Source organism: Phytophthora sojae (assembly GCF_000149755.1).
Source record: "Phytophthora sojae unplaced genomic scaffold PHYSOscaffold_2, whole genome shotgun sequence".
NCBI lineage: Eukaryota > Oomycota > Peronosporomycetes > Peronosporales > Peronosporaceae > Phytophthora > Phytophthora sojae.
The window spans coordinates 5030900-5052696 of record NW_009258116.1 but is presented as its reverse complement, the minus strand read 5'-3'; the positions used below and the strand labels follow the sequence as shown (position 1 = coordinate 5052696).

Here is a 21797-nt window from a genome sequence, read left to right as displayed (position 1 = left end):
CAAACGCAAGAAGCATTATCGATCAACTTCACTGGAGTATTAACTTGCGCATTCTCAGCGCGGACCAAAGTACTGGGACTTCGACGATGGACCTAGTTGCTCGCACGCTTCGCCAAATGCTTCCGCCGAGCACATTCAGCACGGTGCCACTCCGCGTGCGCAGCCCACGCCCCGCGCGATCTCATGCGTTTCCCGCATCCTCGCTCTGGGCAAGCAAAGTCAACTTCTTCTTCCGACGACGATCCAGGATCCTGGTCAAGCACCATCTCCAAGTCGGTGCTGGTGAGAGTGAATCCGGGAAGAACATCGCGGCCATCGAGGTCTCTCCACGCAGTGTCGTCCGAGCATTTCACCTGCCCGCGTTCGTTGAGATAGTACTCATACATCTTGTAGTGGCCGGGGCGCGGATCGATCAACCAGCCCAACTGAACGCCATGCCGGAAGTACTCGTAGCGCATCTTGCTGTTTAGAGCTCTGCGTTGAGATCCACGACCGGAGAGCTTGTCAATTTCAACGACGAAGCTCGGGTCAAACGGTTCTCCGCGGTACGTCCACATTTGTGTGCGATCTAGACCCCTGTCCTTCTCATCTCGCAGTGTGTATGCCACGTCAGGCATTCTCACTGCTGGCTTTATTGGACGCTGCTCCAGAACGAACGCTCCTTGTGAGGTTGTCACTCTGCCTCCTTCTCGAGACCACTTGGCCCACCGGCCAAAAAGTTGTGTTATCTTGGCTGCGACCGCCTCATTGTTATACGACCATTCAGTAGGGAGTGAAGTGTCCTTCGTCGATTAAGAACGCTGGCTGGACACCAAAATCGGGGCTTACAATTGGACCGTGCTCCGCCGCGCGAGCGTCGCACCAGGGTAGCTTTTGACTGGGCACAACGTCGGCTTCTCTTTCAAGTCGCGGACAAGTCGACCAAGTGCGTCTTTGGGGTCTTTCTTCTTGCCCTTTGCGGTCTTCATGGTGCTTGTCCTTCCAGCAGAAGTTGCTGTTCTCCTACTGTGTGGCCCACTTTACTTAGTCCAGCCAATCGCTGCATGAATAGTCATTAACTTCAACTTGCGGGGTGTCCAATGGATACTATCTATCCGCCCGTCGCGCCGCGCCACTTGAGTACAAATCTTTTTATATTGAATCGATCTGGATAAAGAGGACATGCACGAAAATACTACTGTACTACGCACGCTTACACGTTCGGTCCGTAGACCGACAGGTCGTTGCCCGGCAGGATGAACTGCTTGAAGTTCTCCTTGAACGACTTGGCCAGCTTGAGTGCCGTCTCGTCGAACGCCGCCTTGTCCGTCCACGAGTCCTTGGGGTTCAGGATCTCGGACGGCACGCCCGCCACCGCCGTCGGGATCTCGAAGCCGAACAGCGGGTCCTTGACGAACGTCGCGTCGTTGATGCTGCCGTCCAGCACCGCGTCCACGCACTTGCGCGTGAACGGCAGCTTCATGCGCTTGCCCACGCCGTACACACCGCCCGTCCAGCCCGTGTTGATCAGGTACACGTGCGTGTTGTGCTCCTGCAGCTTCTTCTTCAAAAGGTCCGCGTACTTGGTCGGGTGCAGCGTCATGAACGCCGCGCCGAAGCACGTCGAGAACGTCGCCTGCGGCTCCGTGATGCCGCGCTCCGTGCCCGCCACCTTGGCCGTGTAGCCCGACAGGAAGTGGTACTGCGCCTGGCCCGCAGACAGCTTCGACACCGGAGGCAGCACGCCGTACGCGTCGCACGTCAGGAAGATCACGGCGTTCGGGTGGTTGCCGCGCGAGTTGGGCTGGTGGTGCGGGATGTGGTAGATCGGGTACGACACGCGGCCGTTCTCCGTCTTGCTCGAGTTGAAGTAGTCGGGCTCGTTGTTGGCGTCGATCCAGACGTTCTCCAGCATGGCGTTCGGGCGGATGGCGTTGAAAATGTCCGGCTCGTTCTCCTTGCTCAGGTCGATGGTCTTGGCGTAGCAGCCGCCCTCGAAGTTGAACACGCCCTCGTCGTCCCAGCCGTGCTCGTCATCGCCGATCAGCTCGCGCTTGGGGTCGGCCGACAGCGTCGTCTTGCCCGTGCCCGACAGCCCGAAGAAGATGGCCGTGTCGCCCGCCTTGCCGATGTTGGCCGACGCGTGCATGGCCATCACGCCGTTCAGCGGCAGGTAGTAGTTCATCATACTGAAGATGCCCTTCTTCATCTCGCCGCCGTAGAACGTGCCGCCGATGACGGCCATGTGCTTCTCGATGTTGAAGATCACGAACACCTCCGAGTGCAGGCCGTGCGCCTCCCAGTCCTCGTCCACGACGTTGCACGCGTTGATGACCGTGAAGTCGGCGTTGAAGTTCTCGGCCACGCTCGAGAACTCGGGGCGGATGAACATGTTGGTCACGAAGTGGTGCTGCCACGCCAGCTCCGTGATGATTCGCACGTTGAGGCGGGACTTCTCGTTCACGCCGCAGTGGCCGTCGAACACGTACATGCGGTCCACGCCGCTGAAGTGCTTGGCGGCCTTGGCGTACAGCGCGTCGAACACCTCGGGCGTCGTGGGCTGGTTGATCGAGCCCCACCACACGTTGTCCTGCGACGGCGCCTGCTTCACGATGAACTTGTCCTTGGGCGAGCGGCCCGTGAACTTGCCCGTGTCCACGGTGAACGTGCCGTTGGCCACGAACGTGCCCTCGTTGAACTTCTTCTCGTGGTCCGCGAGCTGCTCGTACGTCAGGTTGTGGAACACCTTGCAGTCGTTCTGGATGCCCAGCTCGCCCAGGCCGAGCGCCGCGGTCGTGGTCTCGTGCTGCGCCATGGCTTCGGTTGTGTGTGTGGTGCGGGTTGCGCTTGGTTGCTGGAGCTGCTAGTGCTCGGGCCGGTGCCAATTGGGAAGTGACCTCTGGAGGCCAACGCGAGACCGACAGTGCTTTGTTGAGAGGGCTGCGTGATGCCTGGGAGTACTTTGGGTCGAGTGCACGTTGGTCAAGCCAAGCCTCGATGTGAAGCACGGCCTGCCGGCTACGCACGTTGCATTTCGACCGGAGCCCTACCGGTTTTGGCGAACAAAGAGGCGCCGCCGACACGCCCTCGTCGACGCAGGTAGGTGTTCCTTTTCGGCCAATCAGAAGCATGTTGTATTTGGCCTCGTCTCTGGCGACACCTAGGGCATACGAAGCGCAAGTGGGTCGGCTCTCCCGGGTAAGTTGCCATGTCGACGCGGCGCGCCAGAGACGAGACTGTTGTGACGTGTTCGGCGTGCGTAGCAAGGCCATTCAAATTCCGCGCGGTCTCCGACGTGGTGCTTGGTTTTGGTAGAAGGACACGCTCGTTCAAAACAACACGACTCGGACCCGAAGATCCCACAGCTTGCGTTTCTTGCCATTTAATCCCATCTGTCGGCGCGGCCTCCGTCACAGGTTTATCGTGGAGCGCTTCAACACGTGAGATACGTACTCTGCGGCGTTCAACCATCTGTGCGAGGCACGGTGGCAGTGTCGATTCCACGCGTGAGCTCAACTCGAGGTCATACCGAAATGGATAACAAGGAACGGAGGGCGGGAGAGCTAGGTTGGCTTGGTCGACAATTTCCGAGCGTGCTAAGCTACTTCGTCACTTACCAAACCACACGACTCGCGGCCACAAGTTTTATTCGCCTCGATGACCGCTTGAAGCGGCCCGCATCGGCTTCTTCTCCTCTCGCCCTGTTCAACGCACCATGGGTTTGAACAACTCGTCGGGCCCCGATTCGGGGCAACTTCAAGAGCCACACACACTCCTGCCCTCGCTACGTACACACTGCATGCCATCCAAACATCGGAGTCAGCGCGTTCATTCGCAGAAATTCTAACCAATCGTCGCCTTTAAATTCAACCACTTCAACTTGCCGGTATCCGCGATGATAACGCGAACCAAATGACGCAGATGAAAGGGTTACTACATGTAGTAGGAAGTTTTCGAGAGTTTTGAATGAAGTCGACACCAGATGTCCATCGGCAGATATGCTGTTGAACGACAGCGTTGCATGTTTAAACTAGCCGTATATTGACTCGAATTCGATGAAGCAGAGCACATGCAAACTACACCACTAAGCTAGATAGATAAAATAAATTCTCCTACAGCAACCGGCCACCAGCAGCAGCAAGCTCAATTGCAGCGGACGCTTGAGCCTAATCAGACTTACACGTTCGGTCCGTAGACCGACAGGTCGTTGCCCGGCAGGATGAACTGCTTGAAGTTCTCCTTGAACGACTTGGCCAGCTTGAGTGCCGTCTCGTCGAACGCCGCCTTGTCCGTCCACGAGTCCTTGGGGTTCAGGATCTCGGACGGCACGCCCGCCACCGCCGTCGGGATCTCGAAGCCGAACAGCGGGTCCTTGACGAACGTCGCGTCGTTGATGCTGCCGTCCAGCACCGCGTCCACGCACTTGCGCGTGAACGGCAGCTTCATGCGCTTGCCCACGCCGTACACACCGCCCGTCCAGCCCGTGTTGATCAGGTACACGTGCGTGTTGTGCTCCTGCAGCTTCTTCTTCAAAAGGTCCGCGTACTTGGTCGGGTGCAGCGTCATGAACGCCGCGCCGAAGCACGTCGAGAACGTCGCCTGCGGCTCCGTGATGCCGCGCTCCGTGCCCGCCACCTTGGCCGTGTAGCCCGACAGGAAGTGGTACTGCGCCTGGCCCGCAGACAGCTTCGACACCGGAGGCAGCACGCCGTACGCGTCGCACGTCAGGAAGATCACGGCGTTCGGGTGGTTGCCGCGCGAGTTGGGCTGGTGGTGCGGGATGTGGTAGATCGGGTACGACACGCGGCCGTTCTCCGTCTTGCTCGAGTTGAAGTAGTCGGGCTCGTTGTTGGCGTCGATCCAGACGTTCTCCAGCATGGCGTTCGGGCGGATGGCGTTGAAAATGTCCGGCTCGTTCTCCTTGCTCAGGTCGATGGTCTTGGCGTAGCAGCCGCCCTCGAAGTTGAACACGCCCTCGTCGTCCCAGCCGTGCTCGTCATCGCCGATCAGCTCGCGCTTGGGGTCGGCCGACAGCGTCGTCTTGCCCGTGCCCGACAGCCCGAAGAAGATGGCCGTGTCGCCCGCCTTGCCGATGTTGGCCGACGCGTGCATGGCCATCACGCCGTTCAGCGGCAGGTAGTAGTTCATCATACTGAAGATGCCCTTCTTCATCTCGCCGCCGTAGAACGTGCCGCCGATGACGGCCATGTGCTTCTCGATGTTGAAGATCACGAACACCTCCGAGTGCAGGCCGTGCGCCTCCCAGTCCTCGTCCACGACGTTGCACGCGTTGATGACCGTGAAGTCGGCGTTGAAGTTCTCGGCCACGCTCGAGAACTCGGGGCGGATGAACATGTTGGTCACGAAGTGGTGCTGCCACGCCAGCTCCGTGATGATTCGCACGTTGAGGCGGGACTTCTCGTTCACGCCGCAGTGGCCGTCGAACACGTACATGCGGTCCACGCCGCTGAAGTACTTGGCGGCCTTGGCGTACAGCGCGTCGAACACCTCGGGCGTCGTGGGCTGGTTGATCGAGCCCCACCACACGTTGTCCTGCGACGGCGCCTGCTTCACGATGAACTTGTCCTTGGGCGAGCGGCCCGTGAACTTGCCCGTGTCCACGGCGAACGTGCCGTTGGCCACGAACGTGCCCTCGTTGAACTTCTTCTCGTGGTCCGCGAGCTGCTCGTACGTCAGGTTGTGGAACACCTTGCAGTCGTTCTGGATGCCCAGCTCGCCCAGGCCGAGCGCCGCGGTCGTGGTCTCGTGCTGCGCCATGGCTTCGGTTGGACTTGAAGGTTGTGCTGCGCTTGACTTACAGCGCTTGGTCTCTTGACTTGTTGTTGGAGCTTGTGCTTGGTCCAATGCCAATTGGAAAGTGAGGCCCGGCGACCAAGGTGCTGGTTGAGTTTAAACATCGGCAGGCGGAGCAGAGCAGCGCGGGTACGTGGCCGAGCAAGCGACCCCTCTCGGAGAAAGATTGGCGACGTACCTCGTTGCATTTCAGCGAACAACGCAAAGGTTTACTTCAAGTCGGTGGGACCGTGCGCGTTATCGCGTTTCTACGGTGATGTTGAAGTTTTGGCTTAATTGGCATCTAGGCGCCACTTGGTAACGGAAAATGTACCGACGGGCTCGATTTTCACGGGGGTGTCGTAGATCCGCGGCAGGCCAATGAGTAAGCTGCCGTCGCTCTTGGAGCGCCCCATGTCGCCCTGTTCCTCGCGGATGCCTCGTGGACGGTAGCGCAGCGGCCCGGCGGAATCGCCGCCGGGCATGGCGAGCCCCCGGCGCTGCTGCAGCGGCTTCAGCAGCTCCTTGCGCGCCATGAGCAGCTCGGAGCGGTCCTTCACCCGGCGGAACTCGAGCGCGTTGGTCGGGTCCACGGGCAGCTCCGCCGGCGGCAGCTGTACGATGCAGCCAGACACGCCCAGCGAGGACTTGAGCTTCACGAGCCGCTCCTTGGCGCGCAGCCGGTTGAATTCCGTGGCAAATCCGGCGCCACTTGCTATCTCGTCCACGATCTGGTCCGTGGACTTGTAGCGGAAGCTCTCGTCGTAGAGCCACATCTGGCCGGCGTTGCGCTGCACGAAGTCCGCCACCATCATCTTTCGCCCTTGGATCTGCTGGAGGTGGCGCGCCTTCACCTCGTCGCGGTTGTTGCTGCTGCCTGTGGCCTCCTGCAGACGCAGGTGCATCTTCATTTCGTCGTCGTCCACGATGCCGTCTCCGTCGATGTCTATGGCTCCGTAGGCGTTGGAGAATACCTCGGGGCTGCTCACGCTGGCTGCCAGATTGGGCTCGACGTCATCGAGCTGGTTGGGATCGAGCGCCGGTGACACGAACTTCTTCTTCGGTTGCAAATCCGGTAGCGGGTGCTTGGTGAACGACGAACTGCGCAGCTTTCGAGTCGTCTCCACCCACGTTTGCCGCTCGGCCGACGAGGTGGGGGCCGTTAACGCGTCGGCTGCAATGTCGCCTTGAATACACGAGCGCATTTGGTGCGACGAGCGCACAGTGCGGTTGCGCTCCGTGCTCTCGAGGAACGGCATGAGCTTCTTGAAGTTTTTGTGGGTCGCGATGAACTGGGCTGCCTGCTCGTCGTTCATGCCCGTGAAGATGGAGCCGTATCTCCAAAGTCGCTCGTGGTTGCGCTCCACGAATTCCTTTGCAATAAGCAGCCGGCCAGCGCCTTGACGCATTGCTAACAAATCGGCTTCAGTTGGCTCAGGACCTTCATCAAGGGGGTCTTTTCGTCGATCGAGTAGCATCGCGTCCAGGAACTTCGCGAGGCGCATCTCGCGGACGTCCACGAACCCGTCGCCGTCGATGTCGTAGCCGAGTTTGAGCGCCCCCTTTATCGTTGGTCCTGGTTTGACGCTAGACTTCCTACGGGCCTTCGCTCGGAGCTTGGCCGCTGGTTTGTCGACGACGTCCGAGACGTCTGCGCTCAGGTACTTCCATCGGGCCTTGGAGTTGGAATTGCCGGCCTGCGGCTTGCGAATGCGCTTGCCCTTCGTGCGCCCGTCGTGGCCGCTCATCCCGGATGCGTGCAATCCACGCACTCTTGGACTCCGAGTCGGAGGCTCAAGTTAACGCTCCTTCGACGCAATCGCCCAGAAATAGACACACGGTGGCCCAGAGTGTTCTTGACACTTTTCATATTTGTCTCGAGTCCAGAAGTGAGTGAGTGAACGAAGTACTTAGTAAGTTACGACGAGCAACGCAGCCTTGTGCTTGATCACCAAAAGCGAAGTCACAAGTAAGCATGCATTGGAGGATCGCCGATAGAGAATCAACTGGATTCAGTATACTATATTCGGTAGTTGACCGGTAGCCTAACGGTGGCTCTGTGACGCGTCGACATGGCAACTTACCCGGGAGAGCCGACCCACTTGCGCTTCGTATGCCCTAGGTGTCGCCAGAGACGAGGCCAAATACAACATGCTTCTGATTGGCCGAAAAGGAACACCTACCTGCGTCGACGAGGGCGTGTCGGCGGCGCCTCTTTGTTCGCCAAAACCGGTAGGGCTCCGGTCGAAATGCAACGTGCGTAGCCGGCAGGCCGTGCTTCACATCGAGGCTTGGCTTGACCAACGTGCACTCGACCCAAAGTACTCCCAGGCATCACGCAGCCCTCTCAACAAAGCACTGTCGGTCTCGCGTTGGCCTCCAGAGGTCACTTCCCAATTGGCACCGGCCCGAGCACTAGCAGCTCCAGCAACCAAGCGCAACCCGCACCACACACACAACCGAAGCCATGGCGCAGCACGAGACCACGACCGCGGCGCTCGGCCTGGGCGAGCTGGGCATCCAGAACGACTGCAAGGTGTTCCACAACCTGACGTACGAGCAGCTCGCGGACCACGAGAAGAAGTTCAACGAGGGCACGTTCGTGGCCAACGGCACGTTCACCGTGGACACGGGCAAGTTCACGGGCCGCTCGCCCAAGGACAAGTTCATCGTGAAGCAGGCGCCGTCGCAGGACAACGTGTGGTGGGGCTCGATCAACCAGCCCACGACGCCCGAGGTGTTCGACGCGCTGTACGCCAAGGCCGCCAAGCACTTCAGCGGCGTGGACCGCATGTACGTGTTCGACGGCCACTGCGGCGTGAACGAGAAGTCCCGCCTCAACGTGCGAATCATCACGGAGCTGGCGTGGCAGCACCACTTCGTGACCAACATGTTCATCCGCCCCGAGTTCTCGAGCGTGGCCGAGAACTTCAACGCCGACTTCACGGTCATCAACGCGTGCAACGTCGTGGACGAGGACTGGGAGGCGCACGGCCTGCACTCGGAGGTGTTCGTGATCTTCAACATCGAGAAGCACATGGCCGTCATCGGCGGCACGTTCTACGGCGGCGAGATGAAGAAGGGCATCTTCAGTATGATGAACTACTACCTGCCGCTGAACGGCGTGATGGCCATGCACGCGTCGGCCAACATCGGCAAGGCGGGCGACACGGCCATCTTCTTCGGGCTGTCGGGCACGGGCAAGACGACGCTGTCGGCCGACCCCAAGCGCGAGCTGATCGGCGATGACGAGCACGGCTGGGACGACGAGGGCGTGTTCAACTTCGAGGGCGGCTGCTACGCCAAGACCATCGACCTGAGCAAGGAGAACGAGCCGGACATTTTCAACGCCATCCGCCCGAACGCCATGCTGGAGAACGTCTGGATCGACGCCAACAACGAGCCCGACTACTTCAACTCGAGCAAGACGGAGAACGGCCGCGTGTCGTACCCGATCTACCACATCCCGCACCACCAGCCCAACTCGCGCGGCAACCACCCGAACGCCGTGATCTTCCTGACGTGCGACGCGTACGGCGTGCTGCCTCCGGTGTCGAAGCTGTCTGCGGGCCAGGCGCAGTACCACTTCCTGTCGGGCTACACGGCCAAGGTGGCGGGCACGGAGCGCGGCATCACGGAGCCGCAGGCGACGTTCTCGACGTGCTTCGGCGCGGCGTTCATGACGCTGCACCCGACCAAGTACGCGGACCTTTTGAAGAAGAAGCTGCAGGAGCACAACACGCACGTGTACCTGATCAACACGGGCTGGACGGGCGGTGTGTACGGCGTGGGCAAGCGCATGAAGCTGCCGTTCACGCGCAAGTGCGTGGACGCGGTGCTGGACGGCAGCATCAACGACGCGACGTTCGTCAAGGACCCGCTGTTCGGCTTCGAGATCCCGACGGCGGTGGCGGGCGTGCCGTCCGAGATCCTGAACCCCAAGGACTCGTGGACGGACAAGGCGGCGTTCGACGAGACGGCGCTCAAGCTGGCCAAGTCGTTCAAGGAGAACTTCAAGCAGTTCATCCTGCCGGGCAACGACCTGTCGGTCTACGGACCGAACGTGTAGTTATCGTGTGTATACTTTCATCAAATCAAACAAAATGAAGAGAAACATTTTAAACCCACAAGTTGAAGTGAGCGAATCTCGAGGCGGTGATTGGGAATTATTCCTGCGAATGGATTTGTCAAGAAGTAGCAAACCGAGGGGCACTCGGCTCTGCTGCATTTAGAACGCTGTGTCTGTGTATCTGTTTGCTTGCTGTAGTGACGAATAGCTAGGCCCACTTAAAACCTATGTTTACCGATCTCACTCGTCTGGGCACTGCGCTGTTCTTTCGTCTGGTGCGTTGTTGAAGCTCACAGAATCGCCATTGATTTCAAGATTCCACTTCGAAAGCTCGACGCTGTTTCCCGATGCATCGACAGACTGCACTTGTCCACACTGCCACTCGCTAAGAACAGGCTTGTAAGCAAGAACATCCGTCGGCTTGAAACCACATGAGCCAGCTGCCGCAGTTGGATACGTACCTCAGTCGATGAGCCCGCTTTTCCGGTATTGCCATCGAGTACAGCCGCGACAATTTCGTATGGCTGATTCCACAGCGCTAGCTATTATAGCTCCTGCTAACAGGCGCGCGTCACAGATCTCTGCTTAGTACAGTCACAGCGGGGAGAGATAGAAAGATAAAGTGAGAGTACTCGATCGCGTTTGATAGGTGTCGAGTCAACACGTTACATCGATTGCAGCGCCTGGGAGGTGGTTGATGGAGTACAGGCAGCCTTGAAGCACCAGGCCAGCGCAGTCGGCAAACATGACACCGACCGTGTCGCCCACAGGCACCGCTGCTGCCAGCTCAACGTGACTCGGTGGGATCTCCTTCGACAGCAGCATGTAGGCGCTCACGTAGACGCCGCCGCCGAGCAGTCTGACCACGAAACACACGACCAGCAACCCTCAGTTGTACCAAAAATGCGCGGCCGCCACGAGCGTGAAGAACCCGAGCAGCAGCACCTGCAGCGCTGGCATGAGGTATAGAATTGGCCGCGTAGCTTGGAACAGCACGCCGGAGGACCTCGAGATGAACACCCCCGCTTGGTAGGCCAAGCCCGCGGCCGAGTAGAAGCTCGCGTGCGCGTCCTTGCTCTCCACTGGGAACCCGATGGCCGACCACACTCCCGTCTGCATGGTATACTCGGCCAAGTAGACCGTCGCCAGCGGGATAATATACGACCCCAGTGTCATAATGAACTTCATCTTGGCTCGTTTCGGGTCGGTTCCCGCTGCCGTCGCTCCTGGGGCGGTCCGGCAATAGGTGGGATGCATCTTGCTGCTGCCGGCGCTATATGTACATACTGCACCAAAATCGTGGCAGTATGGAAAGGGGTTGGCAGCAAGATAGCAATCGAGTTTTAACCAATCACAGCTCATATCCTTCAAGATGTGTTCGAGCTGCTGTCAGAAGTTCTGACTCAGAACTGAGACCCACTAGTGGGAATATCAAGTGTATCTCGCTTCCAGCAGAATGAGCCGGCACAGCAAGAACGCGACGGCCACCACGCACTTCACGTACCACGAGCGCGCGGCCGCGGGCCACGGCACGCTGAAGCGGCGCTTCGGGCGCGACGCGCAGCTGTCCTTCGGCGTGTGCTGCCTGTGCCTGGCCTCCACGCGCGGGCGCAGTCCGCTGGCGTCGCCCGCGGGCTTCGTCTACTGCAAGGAGTGCATCTACGCCAACCTGCTGGCGCAGAAGCGCGCCATCCAGGAGAACACGGCGGCCTACGCGCGCTTCTTGGAGGCGCACGACCGCAAGGCGCAGGACGCGGCGCTGCAGCAGGAGCGCGACACGCTGCGGAAGGCGCTGGACGCGGCCGAGGGCCAGCAGTCGATGACGGCTGCCTCCACCTCCTCCTCCTTGGAGCCACAGGAGCGCGCCGCGCTGGCCACGCGCAAGCTGCAAGAGAAGGTGGACGCGGCCACGGACAACGAGCGGCGCGAGGCTATGAAGCGCACGAGCTTCTGGATTCCGGAATGCACGCCGTCGCAGGAGACGACGGTGGCCATGCCCGACACCAAGACGCGGGACCCCATGAGTCTCGACGAGATGAAGCTCAAGCACCTCCTGCCGATCAAGTTCGAGTGGGACGCTCCTGGAGACAACGCCAAAGAGGCCCACGTGCTCTGCGCCGTGACCAAGAAGGAGATCTCCCACCGCCGCGCCGTGCTGCTGAGACCGTCCGGCCAGGTGGTGCTGGAGAGCTGCCTCAAGGACATGGTGCTGCCGAGCATGACGTGCCCCGTGACGGGTCTGAAGCTGCGCAAGAAGGACATCGTGCACCTGCAGGCGGGCGGCACGGGCTTTAGCGCGCACAGTACCGTGCAGGCCAAAAAATACAGACCCACCATGACCTAAAGATACCTACACGGGTACGCGCCTGGTCGGTTTGTTGGTCTGTGGGTGTGTGCTGAAATGCTGTGTAGTTACTGTCGGATCGTTTCGTAGTGACGCGCGTGCTGCTACTGGAGTATTTTTAACAGGCGCGGCACCTAAGAATGTACCTATAACTGGATTTCTCCGAGAAGACGCATATTTAGGTACCAGAAAGAGACTACTAGTGCAGACACGAGAGGCATCATTGGATAGGTCTTATAGTTTGTGTCATACAAACAAAATGTATCTGTTGGCTCTGAGGCCACTTGGGTCACTATCCAGGGGAGTGACAGATGTAGCCATCCCGTAATAGTGACAGGGCACTATTCCATGTAACCCCGTTACATCCTCCCCCACTTAGATTCGATCTTATCGACCAATCAGAGCGAGGTTACGCCGGCGACTCATATTTCACTCGCAAAGTCGAAATCCAACGACGACGGTGCGAGCTCTGGCGCCTCGGCTCCTCACAGAGCAACTGGCGCATCGCCGAGCAAGCCGCAGGGTCTCCACGTCGACCGGAAGCATGCCTCCAACGCGCAGTGCGCGCAGTGCGAAAGCACCTCCGAAACCGCGGGCCGTAGGGCCGAAGACCAGGGCGGCCGAGGCCAAGGACGAGTCGTCCGCGCTGATGGAGGCCACGAAGGCGGCCGAGGAGGTGGTGCGCTCTCGTAGCAGCACGCCGGAGAGTGGCCGTCAGGCCGGGGCTCGGAGCAAGTCTCCTGACGCCGCGCAAGGCAAGGAGGAGAGTCCTCGGGGCCATAAAAGCCCGGCTCGCGACTGGGAAGCCGCCGTCTTTGACTGCACGATGGTCCAGTACTCCGGTGAGAGTTCACCCGACGACGAGAACGTCTCGGAGGGCAGCACGCACGCTGCCGAAGGCACGGAGCTGGCGGCAGGCGACATGACCAACGCCTCGGCCGACGCAAAGGCCTCGTCAGAGAAGGAGGCGGAGGACGCCGAGTCCGGCTCAGGCGACAGCAAGCAGTCGCACGACGAAGTCGCCATGGCCGACGCTGGGGTCGTGGCCGAGAAGTCGCCGAGCGACGCGGGCTCCAAGCCCAAGGAGGTGCTGGCATCCAAGCATCTGGCGCTGGCACAAGGTCGTGAGCGTGCCCAAGCGTCGAAAGCGGCTGCCGCTGCGAAGGCCGCCGAGGCCAAGGCGAAGAAGCGTTCAGCTTCCAGGTCGCCTCGCGGCTCCAGCTCCAAGCTGTTCATCGACTCGGAGTCCGAGGACGAGGAGGGTGCCGTCCACGAGCCCAAGGAGCTCTCCAACAACCTCGACGAGCAGCAGCAGCAATACCACGCTGCTAGCTCGGGTGCGTATGCCAGGCAGCCGACTGCCACGACTGCCATCGAGTCTTCTTCAGGCGGGGATGCCACGTACCTGCAGGGCTACTTCCCGCCCGAGCCTGGCACTGGTGCGCCAGCGCTGTTGGAGAAGCTCTCGGCTCCTCGTGGCCTTATCGGCGGGTACACCTCGAGGGGTTCCTATGAGCGTGCTCTTGTTGAGAAAGAGCCACTCTTCCCTTGGCGACGTTGAAGTCGCCCGGTGTGTGCTACTAGCACCACACAAGCTCACACTGAAGGAGTTCACCACGCTTCGCAAGAAGCCGGAGGACAAGGGTGGACTCCATCCTGTGTGGGGTTTCCACTGGGTCAAGCCGAATGACAACATGACCTGGAGCGAGGTGGAAGACCTCTTCTGGCGCTACGTCCAGAGCAAAGGGTATTCAGACCAAGAGTTCAAAGAACTCGTGAGGATCGCACTCTGTCCGCAATCCTGGACGTGCGCGAGCTCCGCATCGAGTTCGCTCAACTCGTGAGCAAGCGCAAACTCCACTCGAAAATGGACGAGCTGAAGCAAGAGGCGAGAGCCAAAGCTCGTGAAGAGCGTGGGCGTGGTGCGACTACGTCTGCTACCGTGCCCCGGGTACCGGCCAAGAAGCCAAGGACTACTTACGAAGCTGCCGCTGCTTCTCGTCCCATATCGCAACAGCCTTCGGGCAGTCTGCCTGGAGCTGCTCAACGGGCTCCCACGAGTTATCCGACTCAGGGTAACCCCTCCACTTCACGAGCAGCTGGCGCTTGCCATGGAGCCGCCGCTCCCGGACGACTCGTTTTACGTGGTAGTGGATCTGCCCATTACGATCAAGGAGGGCCGGCGGTGGCCTCGCACGGCCATGGCTACGAGCCTGAGGCGACGCAGCCGTATGCTGGGGCCCCGAGTCAGGTGGTGACCCTGCAGCAAGAGGAGATTCGTCTTCTCCGGGACCGTGTGTATGTCCTCGAGATCGCGCTTGGCGTCGGCCTTGGTGGCGAGGCTGCCGCTCGTGCCGGTCAGCCTGGTGCTGTGGAGCGGCTCCGTGAGGATGTTGCCTCGCTCTATAAGAAACTCGCAGTCTCCATGGCCGTGTGGATCGTCGAGCCGACCTGTCGTCTTACGACTCGCTGCGAAACCAGCTCGCTGGCCTTCGGGCCGAGCTTCATGGCCACGCGCCGTATCCGGAGCAGCAGCAGCCCCACTCGTATCAGGCCCAGTTTGGCCAGGGCTCGTACGGGGCCCCTGCGTATGCTGCTTCGATGTACGCCGCGCCGTCTTACGACCAGCGCGCGTATCAGGCGCCTTACCGCGACTCGACGCCGCGCTTCGAGGAGCTGCGCTCTTCTCCACCGGGCCACCCACCGCTTCCTGCGGGGCAGCCAGAGCCAGAGGGTCATGGTACCTCTTAAGACGACTCACGTAAAACGTCGGGTGAGTCGTCATCGACTTGGGCAAGTCTATGGTGTACGCCGCGCCATGCCGGCTGAGGACCGTGAAGGGTCCAATGAAGCGGTGCTTCAGCTTGTTGCTCTCGACCGAGCTAACAGTGTTTAGCGGTAGGTTTCTAGTATCTAGGAGAACTAAATCCCCAACCTTAAACACGTTCATGTTTCCTCTTCCATTTCGGTCAGAGTACTCCTTCTGTTTATCTTGGGCTTGCGCCATGGTGTCTCGCACCCTGCTGATTATGTTCAGCCTGTCTTCGGCAAACGAGGACAGTTGCTTCCGCAAGGTGGCTGGACTCACGTCCGAGACTTGGGAGGAAAAGGTTTTCCGAGCCTCTCCCCCACTTAGGACCGAAGCCCCGGTACTGCCTCGTAATGTGAGCAGCACCTGGGGGTGGCGCAACCCGTTCAGGTAAAAGGGCGTAAAGCCCGTCGATGCATGTACCGCATTGTTGAGTGCGAACTCAACCATGGGCAAGCGATCAGCCCAAGAGCGGGGCATCTCCGCGCAGATACTGCGGAGCGTGTCTTCGAGCACGCGATTGACGCGCTCCGTCTGGCCATCCGTCTGCGGGTGATCCGCCGTCGACATCGACAGTCGTGTGCCGAGAAGGCGAAACAGCGTCTGCCAGAACGTAGCGGTGAACCGCGGGTCTCGATCAGAGACAATGGTCTCGGGCAGACCGTGGTGTCGGAAGACACAGTCCATGAACAGGCGAGCGACCTCGTCGCCAGTGACGGTGTCACGAACTGGAGCAACGTGGACCATCTTGCTCAGACGGCACACGAAGGCAACAACACCAGTGTTGCCACGGTCATCGGCCGGAAGTCCGAAGACAAAGTCGAGACTCATCGACTTCCAGCAGTCCGCTGGGACCGGCAGGCTCTGCAATGGTGCCGAGGCGTGACCGGCAGGCTTCACGCGCTGGCACGTCTCGCACCTACGGACGTAGGTGGCGACCCACTTGTACATGTGACGCCACCAAAACATCTGCGAGACAGACGCGTACGTCTTCTCACGGCCGAGATGGCCACTGGATGGAGCGTCGTGCGCCTCCATCAGGATGTCGTACTTGAGATCCTCGTCGTTGGGCACGACAATACGGGGAGGATCCTCGGGCTCGACCCTATAGTGGAGCAAACCGTCAGCCCACTCATAGCGGTGCAGCCTTGCACGTTGTCGGGACGTGAGCCACTCGGCCTTGGCTTCCGAGTCAGCGGCCAAGAACCGCACAAGAGGTTCGATACTGGCATCGACTCGGTACCCCAGCCTGATGCGATCATACAGATCCGTCGTGACCCGACTAATATGAGCAAGCTCGTAGTCGGGTCGGCGCGACAGCGCGTCGGCAAGCACGTTCAACTTGCCCGGCTTGTACTCGACACGGAAGTTGTATTCCGCGAAGAATGACAGCCAACGCGCCATCTGCTGTGAGAGATGCGGCGTGTTGACGGCAGTCCGCAAGGACGCGTGGTCTGTATAAACGACAAAGGGCGTCGAGCCCAGGAGGTGCACTCGGAACTTGACAAGAGCGTACTTCATGACAAGTAGCTCCTTGTCGTGGACTGGATAGTTCCGTTCGGCTGTCTTGAGCTGCCTGGACTGGAACGAGATGACCCGTTCGCGGCCTTCATCGTCGGCCTGCAATAGCACACAGCCAATTGCGTAGTCAGACGAATCACAGACTACGCTGAAAGGCTTCGTCTCGTCCAGCAATGCCAGGACTGGCGCGCGCTGTAAGCTCGCTTTGATGTCGTTAAAAGCATCTTGATGGCGACGCTCCCAGCGCCAGTCGACATCCTTCTTCAGGAGATCCGACAAGGGCCGTGCCAGCTCGGCGTAGCCTGCACTATACTTGTGCAGGTAGTTGGCGAGGCCCAACCACTGTCGTAAGTCCTTCTGCGACCGAGGCGGCGGCCAAGCCGCGATGGTTTTCACCTTCTCCGGGTCCGCCCGGACCCCGGCGCTGCTGACGAAGCAGCCCAGTACCTTGATCTCCTCAGCTGCGAACACACACTTGTCGATGTTGGCGTACAGCTTGTTCGCCCGCATGACTTCGAACACACGTCGAAGGTGCTGGAGATGCACCTCCATGGCCGTCTGGCCTGCCTCGGCACGGCTGTGGACGAAGATGTCGTCAAAGTACGTCTGTGTGAACGCACGCAAAGGTCGGAACAGTTGTATGACCAAGCGATTGAACGTTGCCGGGGCGTTAGAAAGCCCCTGAGGCATGACCAGCCACTCCCAGAGCATACCGCTCGGCGTGCTCACAGCCGTGAGTGGGATGTCGCTCTCGCGCATCAGGATCTGGTAGTATCCGTCCACCAGGTCCAGCGCGCTATACAGCGTGCAGCCGGCCATGTTGTTGAGCAACACGTCCTTGCGCGGGATCGGTGTCTGCGCAGGCACTGTCGCGCTGTTCAGCTTGTTATAAGCATGAACCAGACGCCACTTTCCGTTCGGTTTGCGAACACAGAAGGTAGGCGTCGAGTGCGGGGACTTCGACTCCCGCACCATGCCTGCCTTCGCCTTGGCGGCAAAGAAGGCATCAATGACTTCACACTGCTCCCGGGGAAGAGGCCATTGCCTCGTGACACAGTACTTCGTGCCCGGCACGAGATCGATCTCGTGCCTGATTCCCCTGTCCGGAGGGAGATTGGACGGTGAATCCTTGGACACCACGTCCTCAAACTCCTTCACCAAGGGGTACACCGGGTCCCGGGGGTTCTTAAGAATCTCAGAGCCCATGCGCGACGCGCGCTGTCTCTGGAACTCCTCCAGGACTGCCTGGTCCATGACCGAGGACGAGTTCAACTCGGCCGACGTGGACTCCGGTCGAAGAAACCAACTCTGCGATCTCCCCGGCCTTTAGCTCGGCCAAGAAGTCCTCCATGGCGAGCTCCTCAAGGTTCAGCAACTCTGAAACCTCGGGCAGAGCTGTAAGCTCGACAGCTCCTGTCTTGACCCGACTACCGGTCACGCCGTCGAAGATGTGATAACACTCTTCGGCGGCTGGAGCCTTGGCTGGAGGCTCGGAGTCGCTGGCGACTGGCGTCGTCGGCCACACGACTAGGCCCGGCTTACGACGTGACCCTCGGGTGTCTTCGTCTCGTGGCGCCGCCTTGACGGCACCACCGATCTTCTCGATCTCGTGCGGAACTACGTTACCCGCCTTGTCCTTGAGCGGAACTTGGCTACCCGCCTTGTCCTTGAGCGGAACATGGTTACCCGCCTTGTTCTTGAGCGGAACTTGGTTACCCGCCTTGCTGGGTGGAACTATGTTACCCACCTCGCCGTGTGGAACTTGGTTACCCACACCAGGAGCGCTTCCAGCGACTCCCGCATCAGTTATGGTCTGAGTGACCTCCTGTGGAACTATGTTACCCACATCGGAAGCGCCTGCATTGCCTTCCTCATCAGTTACGGTCTGAGCGACCTCGCGTGGAACTTGGTTACCCACGCCAACGCCAGCGGCGCCTTCTCCAGCAACCCTTGCTGCCTGCGGTACTTCGTTACCCGCGTGTGGACCTACGTTACCCACCTGGTAGGTGCTGTCCGGCACCTCCACTCTCAGGCCTTGTCCGGCCCGGTCGGAGTCGTCGTCAGTCTCGACGGACCCCAAGAACTCATTAGACGCTGCTGCGCCCTGGCGGCCCTCGCGGGCGCCCCAGCTGCTGCCAGAGGTGGGAACATGACTCACCAAAGCTCTGTCAGACCGTGGGGGACGGCTGGCCCCGATGGCCTTGCCGCGCCAGTCGATCCAAGGCTCGTGTTTCTCCAGCCACGGCATGCCAAGGATCAAGTCGTACTTGTCCATGTCTAGGACCAAGAACGGCTCCGTGCTGTCGAAGTCCTCGAACTTGACAGTGAGGTCCACGTGGACCCGAGGTACTTCTACCTCCGTACCGTCGGCCAGTCTTACCGAGACCAGCCCGTTGTCTTTGCTGCCTCGTAGCGCATCGGCGTACTTGTCGCGATTGCGTGCGACAGTCTGGCGGCGCGCAAAGTTCTTGGACGCCCCAGAGTCGATCAAGATTCTCAAGGGACGATCGTATCCCGGTACACTCGCGAGCACCACAAGCAGCCCACCGCTGCCCTTCTCCGCTTCGAGAGTACAGAGACTCTCAGAGGCTAAGTCCCCATGGCGTGCGCCACCCGCACGCCCCTCATGAAGACTTAGTGTTTCCCCAGTAGGGCGCCTGCCCCTACTGGTGTCCGGCGTTCCCCTGGTTCCTGGGGCGCGGCTTCTGCCACCGACCCCTAGAGCCAAAGGGCTTCGAAGAGAACTTCTTCTTCAGTCCTCCCGCGGGGCAAGCACGTTTCATATGCCCAAGCTTGCCACAGCCGTAGCAGCGAATGTCGCTCTGCTCGGCCATGCCCAGATCCATGGGAACCGGCCCGTTGATCGCTCCATTGCCGGAGTTACCATTAGGCGCACCGCCAGAGGCAGGGTTGCTCTGCCATACCGTGGCGGGGGTACGAGCCTGCTTGTGGCTGTACTCCTCCTGGAGGGCGATCTGAATCGCCTCCTCCATAGTGTTTGCTTGCACACGGAACAGTTGCGTGCGGGCAGGACCGACACGCAGACCGTCCATGAACACGGTCACCTTGATGTGTTCAGGCAGGGGGTTCCCCACCAAAGAGGCAGCGAGCACTCGCATCTCCTGGATGTACTCATGCAGCTCGCGCCTTCCTTGTTTGCAGGCGAGGAAGCGCGAACGCTGGCGGTACTCGTAGTTCACCGGAAGAAACGCGGCCCGCAGCTGCTCGCACAGCTGGGACCATGATGCGAAGCATCCAGGCGTCGTCGCTTCGCGCGTATACGCCCAACTCTTAGCGCGACCACTAAGGTTGGAGAGCGCAAAGGCGACACGGAGTCGCTCGTCCGAGACGAGAGCCGCGTCCATCGCGAGCTCAACCTCTCGAACCCAGAAGTGAAGGTTTTCCCCTTCCTTCCCTTCGAAGGGGTGAACCTTCAGCCGCAGGGGCTTCGGTTGCACCGGCTTCGGCGCGGCCGCAGTGGCCTGCAGCCCTTGAAAGTGGGCGATGAGCCCTCGCTCGTAGGTGTCGAACGCGTTGATACGCTCAACCTGCTCAGCCGGCGTCGCCACCGCTAAGCTACGCAGGGCATCTGTCCCAAAGATGCCTGCCATCTTACGAATGGACTCGTACTGCGAGTCGTTCAGATGGGGAAACTCCGTACGATCCATCTTGGCTCACTCGATGAGACCACAGAGGATTCAGGTAGTCCAATCTACCCGCGTAGGCGTAGGATTGACTACAAGTGCTACCAAGTGTGACGGGGCACACAGCACTTCTTAACAGAGGAAGCAGGAGTATACAAACTCCAAGTGAACAGCCGTTCACGTGTCCCTGGTCTGAAGGGGACGACTTGACTTGAAAAGCGGTAGATCTAAGACTGAATGTATTTATAGGTTGGTACAGATTTGGCCTGCATACAAATCCTAAGTTCCCTATAGTTTGTGTCATACAAAATGTATCTGTTGGCTCTGAGGCCACTTGGGTCACTATCCAGGGGAGTGACCGATGTAGCCATCCCGGAATAGTGACAGGGTCACTATTCCATGTAACCCCGTTACAGTTAGGAACCCGGTTTTGGAAAGATACAAATTTTTCTGCCGGCCAAGCACAGCTCTTCGACCTGTGAATAGGTCGCTCCGGAGGTCGAATTAATTGAAAGTTGACCTCTGTAGCTGGTATTTACTAGCAATAATGGCTCGACCTCAGCGAAACATGTTCAAATCGCAAGTTAGTCTTGTATGCGAACCCGACTTGGAGCCATTTCTGTTAATAAGGCTTCAGAAATTAATTGATGAACATTACAGTAGCACGATAACGTTGTTGGCAAGAATGAATAGTTGCTAAATAAATCGTTTGCTTACAGTCGACTAAGTCGAGTATTTTGGGTGCTGAACTACATCACGAAGATACTGAGGACGACTAGTGTCTCATTTTGGCCTGGAAACTGAGAGAGAGAGAGTTAAAGCTATTGCAGATCGTCAAAAGCACGCAGATTTTTGGTAGCTCACTGTTCGAAACCATTCCTGAGGTTTCACATGATGATAGGCTTCAGCAGACACAGCTGGTACACGTAATTGATATATTAGTACATCGAAGCTGAGCCGGAAGCTAATGATACTCAAGTTGAAGTGCACCCTGGATAGATACCGATATTCGCAGATAGATTCACAAAGTGATGTATGTAGTCCAAAACAATTTTACACGGAAAGAGATGTGCTCATTCCTCAAACAGGGCTGAAGCACGCAACCCTGCTGCTATGAATTTTGATGCCATTATCATATTGAATGGGGCAAGTATCTAAGTATCCAGAGAGTGACTGGTGCGCAGCATGTGCGGCGCACCGAAGTAGCTTGCAAAGCGGATTAGTGTAGTATTTCCCGGGTTCAAAGCAACACAACACACAACGATGCGGGGGCCAACCCGCACGGAAGTAAGGCTGCTGCTGCTCGAAGAAGTGGACATACATAATAAACTTGCACTTGAGCCTACTAAATCCTCATGTAGCTCGACTGGACACTTCAGTCCAGCGAGCCACGCAACTGCTCGACCTGTTTACGCCGTAAGACACCTCAGCGTCGAGAGTAATCATTCGAAGAGATCATCCATGGTCACCAATCGGTGCTGCTGACGCACTTGGGTGATCGTAGCTTGGGTTATGCTGCGGTGACACCAAGCTGAACCTGGAATTCACTACACTGCCCCCGAAGCTTGTGTCACCGCTCATATCGTCTCGATCACCGACAGCGACTGCATTTCTCCGCAAGAAAGCTAGTCATGCTGG

At 59.1% G+C, this 21797-nt stretch overlaps 8 protein-coding genes across 8 annotated transcripts; 3 read left to right on the top strand and 5 right to left on the bottom strand.

Moving 5' to 3' along the window:
* Positions 1–92: 92 nt before the first annotated feature.
* PHYSODRAFT_311375 (hypothetical protein) lies at positions 93–968 on the bottom strand (the record flags this gene model as incomplete). The annotated part of the gene is made up of 2 exons (XM_009521347.1): positions 93–782; positions 837–968. 2 exons carry the CDS (start codon positions 966–968, stop codon positions 93–95), a joined length of 822 nt encoding a protein of 273 aa, XP_009519642.1.
* A 176-nt stretch (positions 969–1144) lies between these two features.
* Positions 1145–2855, bottom strand: PHYSODRAFT_284911 (hypothetical protein). Its single transcript, XM_009521346.1, has one exon. The coding sequence runs from the start codon at positions 2792–2794 to the stop codon at positions 1193–1195; it is 1602 nt and encodes a 533-aa protein (XP_009519641.1). The 5' UTR covers positions 2795–2855; the 3' UTR covers positions 1145–1192.
* Positions 2856–3998: 1143 nt separating this feature from the next.
* On the bottom strand, positions 3999–5757 carry PHYSODRAFT_344687 (hypothetical protein; the record flags this gene model as incomplete). The annotated part of the gene is made up of 1 exon (XM_009521345.1): positions 3999–5757. The coding sequence occupies one exon, from the start codon at positions 5755–5757 to the stop codon at positions 4156–4158; it is 1602 nt and encodes a 533-aa protein (XP_009519640.1). The 3' UTR covers positions 3999–4155.
* A 308-nt stretch (positions 5758–6065) lies between these two features.
* On the bottom strand, positions 6066–7520 carry PHYSODRAFT_480820 (hypothetical protein; the record flags this gene model as incomplete). Its single annotated transcript, XM_009521344.1, has 2 exons — positions 6066–6779; positions 6822–7520. 2 exons carry the CDS (start codon positions 7518–7520, stop codon positions 6066–6068), a joined length of 1413 nt encoding a protein of 470 aa, XP_009519639.1.
* A 658-nt stretch (positions 7521–8178) lies between these two features.
* PHYSODRAFT_353951 (hypothetical protein) lies at positions 8179–9841 on the top strand (the record flags this gene model as incomplete). The annotated part of the gene is made up of 1 exon (XM_009521343.1): positions 8179–9841. The coding sequence occupies exon 1, from the start codon at positions 8240–8242 to the stop codon at positions 9839–9841; it is 1602 nt and encodes a 533-aa protein (XP_009519638.1). The 5' UTR covers positions 8179–8239.
* Positions 9842–10398: 557 nt separating this feature from the next.
* On the bottom strand, positions 10399–11029 carry PHYSODRAFT_325472 (hypothetical protein; the record flags this gene model as incomplete). The annotated part of the gene is made up of 3 exons (XM_009521342.1): positions 10399–10422; positions 10511–10700; positions 10773–11029. The coding sequence occupies 3 exons, from the start codon at positions 11027–11029 to the stop codon at positions 10399–10401; spliced, it is 471 nt and encodes a 156-aa protein (XP_009519637.1).
* Positions 11030–11297: 268 nt separating this feature from the next.
* PHYSODRAFT_359247 (hypothetical protein) lies at positions 11298–12222 on the top strand (the record flags this gene model as incomplete). Its single annotated transcript, XM_009521341.1, has 2 exons — positions 11298–12144; positions 12170–12222. The coding sequence occupies 2 exons, from the start codon at positions 11298–11300 to the stop codon at positions 12178–12180; spliced, it is 858 nt and encodes a 285-aa protein (XP_009519636.1). The 3' UTR covers positions 12181–12222.
* A 507-nt stretch (positions 12223–12729) lies between these two features.
* On the top strand, positions 12730–14029 carry PHYSODRAFT_325470 (hypothetical protein; the record flags this gene model as incomplete). Its single annotated transcript, XM_009521340.1, has 2 exons — positions 12730–13690; positions 13770–14029. The coding sequence occupies 2 exons, from the start codon at positions 12730–12732 to the stop codon at positions 14027–14029; spliced, it is 1221 nt and encodes a 406-aa protein (XP_009519635.1).
* Positions 14030–21797: the final 7768 nt, after the last annotated feature.

Bases quoted from the DNA above. Each gene is read 5' to 3' on its own strand.
- PHYSODRAFT_284911 (XM_009521346.1), bottom strand. From the start codon at position 2,794: ATGGCGCAGCACGAGACCACGACCGCGGCGCTCGGCCTGGGCGAGCTG.